The following is a 7,762-nucleotide window of genomic DNA, read 5'->3' as shown; positions in this document are numbered from 1 at the left end:
TATATATGTATATATATATATATATGTATAAATATATATATATATATTTATACATATATATATATATAGCCAGGAAACTTGTGAATTTCACCAAGTGATCAAAAAAGTTGTATCTGTATTCATAAGATATCATCATATTTGTTGATTATTTTTTGTATTAACAACCTGAATCTGTAGTAAAGTAAAAACTAGAATAGTATTTCCCTCTGAGTTTGCGTGGAGCATAAGTAAAAAGTACTAGAAAATGGAAATACTTAAGTAACGTACAAATACCTCAAAATTGTACTTAAGGTGATATATATTATTGGTAAACTTACTAGAAAATCTGGGAGAACTCCATTTCTCAACATTTTGGAGAAAATCTGGTCGATGGTTTAGTGCGTCATCAGTACACGATGTCTTCGCCTGCCCTCGTGATGCCTTCACGGACCGTCGGGAAGTAAATCCATTTTATACATGTACGGTATTCTTTTATCATATACACACGCACACACGTTGTTCAAGATTTTAATGTATTTTACTTTTATTGGTGTGACTGATAAAACAATCCTCGTTTTTTTTCAGAATCCCATAAAGCCGATTCTGAGTATGCACCTGAATGCACCAGCCGGATATGCGTGACTCACGTCCGGCGGAAGTAAACAACCCTCAGCTGACGTGGAGCTGCGGACTGTCACCGACCAGCTAGAGAAACTGGATTAACTGGAACTGAGTAGACCAGTTTTAGAGGAACAGTTGTCGCTGTATATTGTGTTTGTATTTCTTTAATCTTTACCTCCCTTCGTTGAGAGACTACCGACAAACTCCAGAGCAAAATGGCGGCTGCAGCGGATGAGGCCAGCAGACCGTTCGCCGGGCTGTCGGACGTCTCCATCTCGGAGGACATCCCGGTGGAGGGAGACATCTCCGTGCCCGTCGGCCCTACCACCAGGCGGCGGAACGACGACGAGTTCTCCACGCTGGACGAGCCCGTGCGGGAGACCATCCTGCGGGACCTGCGTGCGGTGGGTAAGAAGTTCATCCACGTGCTGTACCCGAAGAGGAGCACCGCTCTGCTGCGGGACTGGGACCTGTGGGGCCCGCTGCTGCTCTGCGTGACGCTGGCTCTGCTGCTGCAGGGTGGAGCGGCCGACAGCGACTACCAGGGAGGACCGCAGTTCGCTGAGGTATTTATTAGACTTTAATGGTACTATTTATTAGATAGATTCATAGATACTTTATTAATCCCGTAAGGGGTCATTTGTTCGCTACAGCAGCATTACGATACAGGTAAGCAATCAAAGTAACAGAGTAAAAAATATTATTTATCAGTGGTGAAAAGCAACTAAGTGCATGTAGCCTACTCAAGTACTTTACTTGAGTACAATTTCAAAGTACTTTACTTGAGTATTTTATGCTACTATTATACTTCCATTCCACTAACTTGCATCTCAGAGGTAACGTCAATATTATAGGCTACTTCTTACTTAAAACAGTTTCTAAAGTCTAAGATAACATCTTCAACTTGTTGTTTGACCAACAGCCCAAAGTCCAAAGGTTTTCCATTTATTATTGCATAAGATAAAGAAAAGAAAAAAAACCTTAGAGTTAAGAAGCACAACCTGAAGAATGTTGTTCTTAAATAACAAACAATGAATTGATTATCTCAATTATTGCATATGTTTCTTAGATAAGGTATTAAATCTCTCTGAATCCACTTTCATGTTGAAATACATTTTTTTTTTTTTTTCGTGCAGGTCTTTGTCATCGTCTGGTTCGGCTCCATCATCATCACCCTCAACTCCAAGCTGCTGGGCGGCACCATCTCCTTCTTCCAGAGCCTGTGTGTGTTGGGGTACTGCATCATGCCTCTGACGGCGGCCATGGCCGTGTGCCGGATCGTCCTGGTCGCCGGCTCGGGGACGGTCAGCTTCGCCGTGCGGCTGGTGGTGGTGACGGCCTCCTTCGGCTGGTCCACCTTCGCCTCCACGGCCTTCCTCGCCGACAGCCAGCCGGCCAACCGCAAGGCGCTGGTGGTGTACCCAGTGTTCCTTTTCTACTTCGTGATCGGGTGGATGGTCCTGACGTTCTCGCCGTCACAGTAGAAGAGAAACGAAAACAAGTGTTTGTTCAACGGACAAAAGATGAGGGAAGGAACTCAAACAAACACCGTTTTCTGCCTTGGAACGAAGACGAATGACTACTGAAGTGACTGTGAGTGTTTGTGGGCCTCTGATGAAGCTCTTAGACTCATCAAACTCAAAAAATAATTATGTTCAGGCAAAGCAGTGGCTCCTACTCGGATCCAGAGGAGTCCGGTGGACGCTGTGCTGCAGATGGAGAGTTAAGAGGCTGATGTTCACATTTACGAGCTTTGTAAAGCTGAAGTCCATATGCTTGTATATATAAATGCTCTATGAATGTTTGAACTAACAGGGCTTCACACATTATCATTGATTTCCTCCTGGTCTCTCTGGGTATGTTGGAAACCTCATAGTGTCTTCATGACACTCTTAAATAAAACATCCTCCGCTTTCATTCTCGCACTACATTCTTCATTTAGCAGATGCTCGACTGTTGAGCTGTTAGCGAACATCTCTGGCCAAATCTAGTTCTACTTTTTGTCCTTTTCCAGCATGTTTCTTTTAGTATTTTGGGGCGTACTTTAGTTTTTTAGTAGGCGGGTGACTGGTGTTGATACGCAACAAAGTGTTAGTTATTGAACAGGGAATATTTAGGTTTATGGCTCAGTTCCTTGGAGCCCTCGGCCTCCAGAGCTCTCTACAGCCAGTTAGCTTAGCATAAAGACTGTAAACAGGGGGAAACAGCTAGCCTGGCTCTGTTCACACGTACCAACACCTCTGAATCTCTAAATGATGACCACCTTATGTTGTTTGTTTGAAAACTGAAGTGTTGAAACAGTATTTCTTCTTTCCATTTTATGGGGGTTAATCCCCAGAAGGTGCGGACACTGAGAGCAATCTTCTCATCAGACTCTCGGCAAGAACGGGAATAAATGTAATTCCAAAAATATCAAACTCTTTCTTCAAGGACTGGATAAAGTCTGAAACTGACACTTTCACCAGGTGTGTGTGTGTAGTTCTGGTTAAACTTCACTGTGTGTCTGCACAGACCAATGTGTTTTTGATGTTTGTCGGTGGGTAAAGTCTTTTGCACACATGGGCAGAAGGTCAAATGTTTGATGCAGAGACAATAATTTGAATTTAAGAGGTGAAAACAAAGTAGTAACTGAGCCTGATTATCAGGTTATTTCCTCTGACGCAGGCATGCTGCACGTTGGCAGTCTGCTGTGCTCTCTGTGTTACGTTCTTTATTTTATGCCGTGTTTCATCAGTTAGCCTCTTGTCTGTGCTGGTTCTCTGGTGTGTCGGGGTCATTACATTGAGGGAGAAAAGAAACTCAAGTCTCATGGCTGCAGAAAACTAACAAACCAGCGTTAAAGAAGTCAGATTTTCCTGGTAGAGAAGAAGATTTAGGAGAGAGTTATGAGATGCATTTTAAAACAGACTAGATGGTTTGTGTGTCTTTTTCTGGAAGATAAACATCTCAACAGGGTTTAGCTTAAAGTCCCTCAGGATTAAAGAGCGAAAGCTTCTCAACGGAACCTAGATTTTACACCGACGTTAAAGAATCCTACAGGAAGAAATGATTTCTGTATCAACAAGAAAAAGTAAAACAACGTGTTTGTTGGTTGGAGGGAGGATGACTCGATCTTCATGATCTTTACCTTCGTGTTACAGCTGATTGGTTAAATTCTATTTTCATGACGTTAATGCTTCCTGCAGAGTTAAACGGCGTTCTGGGAAATGTAGGACATCACAAACTGCTGTATAGAAGCAGATGCAGCATGTTCAGGAAAAGTGGGTTCATCAAAAAATTGTAAAACTTCATTATAGAAAATAGAGCAATGAGACAATGGTTTTGTTTGTAAACGTCACGGTGATGTAAATGCTTCTACTTTCCTCATGACCTGTTCTTTATCTTCTCTAAATCACTGGGCTTTCTTTGTTGATTTCTTTTCATTCATATGTATTAGGTTGCATCAATAAATGAGAAAGATTAAATATATTTCATCAGCTGTGATTGTATACACATATTGTTCTGTTCACTAACAGTTTGTTTTAACATCTTAATCATTTACATATGTTTGATGTTGTGCTCAGGCCACAAAAACATTAAATACATTTAACATCCCATTACTATTAATGCAAGCTTTGGTTCTTCACTCGATTGTTCTGGAGAATATTTTTACAATAAGATGTAAAAATATATGAAATTTAAAATAAATACAATAAAGATTATTTATTTCCCATTGAATTAATGTATTACTAAATTAAATTACATGTCATTAAATTAACGTATTAAATCAAATCTTTACAATTACAATAGAAAATATATTAGAAGACAATTACACAATATTCAGTTTGAATTTTTCTAACAAGTTTTCCCAGGTACATTATACACATATATATATAATATTATATTTTAAAAGATACTTTATTTTATTGATACAGTATCCATCACATATGTTTCATACTTTTTAAATAAAAGGAAACGTTTTCATTTTTTTACATTTTTTCGTTTTTGAATAACAATCGACGTCATCACAAAGCGACGGTTTCTGAACGGGCGCATTGTAAACAGCCAGCGATTGCAGCTCTAATATCAGTTTCAACGATAAATAAACAGGTTGTTTACATTTTAAATCACACTTAGCGGAAGTTTTTCAGCAGCTTCCGGTCTTAATCTCGGACTTAACACAGAAACATCCATCCATGGTCTCAACGCGGAGCTGTTATTGTACCCGCTTTCCGCTCACTTGAAGCGGCCTCGTAAGAAGCGATGGAGGGGCTGCCTCAGCTTCCACCCGAAGTTTGGGTCTACGTGTTCAGCTACCTGAGCACGGAGGAGAAGCACACGGTCCGCGCGTGCACCAGGCACCTGAAGAGGCTGGCGGATCACCCGGCCCTGTGGAGGGACTACACGGTGGTGCTGTCCGACCTTCGCCGCTACACCTACGGCTTCTGGGACACCCTGAACTACCGCAGGCTCACCCGCGTGGCGGTGCGACACCTGCGGCGCAAAGAGTGGCGGCGGCTCGTCAAGTTCCTGCCGTCGCTCACCGCCGTGGTGTTCGTGGACGGAGGTCGGACCTACAAGCAGAAATACCTGGACAACCTGTCCCGGTTCCCGGACTTAAAGGACCTCGGTGTGCGCAACGCCACCTGGGACGAGCCGATACTCGGGTGGAGCTTGACCGCGCAGCTGCACGAGCGGCTCACTCACCTGAGCGCGTGCAACGTGCGGCTGCCGTGCACGGTGGACTTCATCGACGCCGTGTCGCAACTGGTCAACCTGCGGTACCTGCTGTTCCACCAGCAGGGGGAGGGCTACGGGTTAGACACCGTGAGGCCGGTGCCCTGCAACGTCTTCCACAACCTGCTGCTGAGCCTGAAGAAGCTCAAGCACCTGTCCTGGGGCATGAGGGGGGAGCCGCCGGAGCCGCTGCCCGACGACTACCTCAGTCCACCGGACCCGGAGCATCCAGGTGAGCCGGTAACCTGATCACCTGGTGCCTCTTTACCTGCGGTGATGCCTCTTTGTTGCTGCATATTTTGTCCATTTACTACACAAACCCTCCTCTTCCTTTTCCTCTTCCTCCTCTTCCTCTTCCTCCTGTAGGAGCGGCCCGGTATGGCGGCCCGGCGCTGACCAGCCTGGAGCTGGTTGATTACCCAGAAACCATCCTGCCCCAGAACGCGCTGAGGAGCCTGACCTCGCTGAGGTCTCTGACGGTCCGCTACAGGTACATCAGAGAGGGCATCGAGTGCCGCCTCACGTCCTGGCTGAGTCCGCTCCAACAGCTGGAGACCCTCACCATCATCGGTGAGTCTCAAAGCTCCTCCTTTGCTCCTGCAGACATTGTGTTTGTTTCTTATTTAAACATTTATATCATTTGTGCTTTGTCATCTCAGGCGGTAACTCTCTCGCCGTCTACACGACCACCATCCCGTCCAGTGTGACCAGGCTGACGCTGCGCGTGGCCATAACCCTGAAGGACATGGACTCCATCGCACCGAAGGTCCCGGCGCTGGAGCACCTGGACATCGAGCAGAACCGCTCCAGCGGCAGCCTCTGCAGACGGATCCCCATGCTGTTCCCTCAGCTCAGGACGCTCAGGATACGGTGAGCCAGGCGGGAAACCAGCTCAGGTTCTTAGACCAGAACCACGTTCAGGTTCTTAGACCGGAACCACGTTCAGGTTCTTAGACCGGAACCACTACAACCAGTCACGTCAAAATAATTCAAAATATTATCCCGATAATCATCAAAATATGCTTAAAACTGGAATCACTTTACCTTCTTTAGAAACAAAAATATTTTGATGGTACCACAGTGCTTTTTAAATTATTATTATTTTTTTGTTTTGCTTTGCTTCGTCTGTCATAAAGGTGCTGTATAAATAAAGTTATTATTAAAGTTATTATAAGACGTCTGACGTCCTCTTTCTCAGGTTTTTCCGCAGAGAGCCGGAGAAGGACCTGCTGAGCCTCCACCGGCTGCGTCACCTGGTGCAGCTGGAGCTGCTAGTGGAGCGCTCCTTCATCCTGAGGGACTACCTCAACGGGCACCCCTGGCCCAGCCCCTGCGTCCAGGAGCTCATCAACCAGCTCAGAGAGCTGTCGGAGAACCGGATCACCGTCATCACCACGATGCGCCAGAGGAACCCGCTGCGAGAGTGCGACTGTGTGTGGGAGGGCGACTGACGTAGGGGGGAGGGGAGGGGGAGTCGATTTTTATTCCTCCTGAAGAAGAAGACGAAGAAGACGACAGAGCCGGTATCAAGAGAAACATTAGTGACGCGTACTGAAGGTCTTCAGACTTTAACATCATGGATCATATTCACGCTTACAGATCCTTTACATTCACAGCCCACAAATTTATAGTTAATGAATAAAAATGCTGTTTTCAGACACTTTGGTTGTCTGAGTTCTGCGTTTCTTTTATTTATTTCACTCCACTTAAGTAGCTGAGAGAGATGTTTTGTCACACGGTTAGTTTCTCAGTAAATGGAGCCGAATTGAGCTTTTTATTCTTTTTGCTTTGTTTTTTACTCTCTTTCTCATGAATTTGATGTCTGTTACAGTCTGACTAGTTACAAACACAAGAAAGACATCAGCAGCAGCTTTAGAGAGGTTTAGTGCAGCAGCTGGACGAGTGATTGTTCAGTTGATTCTTTTATATTATTCAGTTATTAGTTAGTTAAAGGCCTGAAGGTGAGACGGTGACGTTGGATGACTGTACGCTGAAGTAAAATTAAATCGTGTAAAACATGTTTACAAACACAATGATTTTCAATTAAAAGAGAACAATTTATCATTTCATTTGGTATTTCTTTTTCTTTGTCTTTTTGACTCCTTGTTGCGTTTATATATTTTTGTCCACTGAGTTTATTTTCACGTCTGTGTTTTGGTAAATTAGATCAAATAATCTCCGCTTATTAAAGATGATTCTTTTCATTAGCATAAAGAGGTTTCATTAACTATTAACAGAATGTGCATCAAAGGATCTGAGCCACAGAAACACAAGAGGTCAACTTAACGAAGGCTTTGATAAAGTTACAAAGAATAAATAAATCTGAGCCAATAAAACTAAACACGATACATAAAAGCTGATCAGACCAATTCAGAAATTTGAACAATGAACTAAAACAAAAGTAGTGAAATACTACCAGGGCAGCACTGATGAAGTATAAAGTACA

At 43.9% G+C, this 7,762-nt stretch overlaps 2 protein-coding genes and 1 long non-coding RNA gene across 3 annotated transcripts in view; 2 read left to right on the top strand and 1 right to left on the bottom strand.

Moving 5' to 3' along the window:
* Positions 1-367, bottom strand: part of LOC116383345 (uncharacterized) — a 3,619-nt gene extending 3,252 nt beyond the window's left edge. Inside the window, exon 1 of the long non-coding RNA XR_004212768.1 lies at positions 318-367. This is a non-coding gene — a long non-coding RNA (uncharacterized LOC116383345). The remainder of the gene's footprint in view (positions 1-317) is intronic.
* Positions 1-4,227, top strand: part of yipf6 (Yip1 domain family, member 6) — a 4,882-nt gene extending 655 nt beyond the window's left edge. Inside the window, exons 2-3 of the mRNA XM_031847101.1 lie at positions 565-1,166; positions 1,737-4,227. Coding sequence (XP_031702961.1) covers positions 816-1,166; positions 1,737-2,084 — 699 coding nt within the window. The 5' untranslated portion in view covers positions 565-815 and the 3' untranslated portion in view covers positions 2,085-4,227. The remainder of the gene's footprint in view (positions 1-564; positions 1,167-1,736) is intronic.
* Positions 4,228-4,531: 304 nt separating this feature from the next.
* Positions 4,532-7,385, top strand: LOC116383744 (uncharacterized). The gene is made up of 4 exons (XM_031847811.1): positions 4,532-5,548; positions 5,683-5,886; positions 5,976-6,186; positions 6,515-7,385. The coding sequence occupies exons 1-4, from the start codon at positions 4,843-4,845 to the stop codon at positions 6,765-6,767; spliced, it is 1,374 nt and encodes a 457-aa protein (XP_031703671.1). The 5' UTR covers positions 4,532-4,842; the 3' UTR covers positions 6,768-7,385.
* Positions 7,386-7,762: the final 377 nt, after the last annotated feature.

This window comes from Anarrhichthys ocellatus, unplaced genomic scaffold (genome assembly GCF_004355925.1).
Source record: "Anarrhichthys ocellatus isolate YVR2014 unplaced genomic scaffold, GSC_Weel_1.0 scaffold7, whole genome shotgun sequence".
NCBI lineage: Eukaryota > Metazoa > Chordata > Actinopteri > Perciformes > Anarhichadidae > Anarrhichthys > Anarrhichthys ocellatus.
This window is presented reverse-complemented; position numbering and strand designations above follow the sequence as displayed.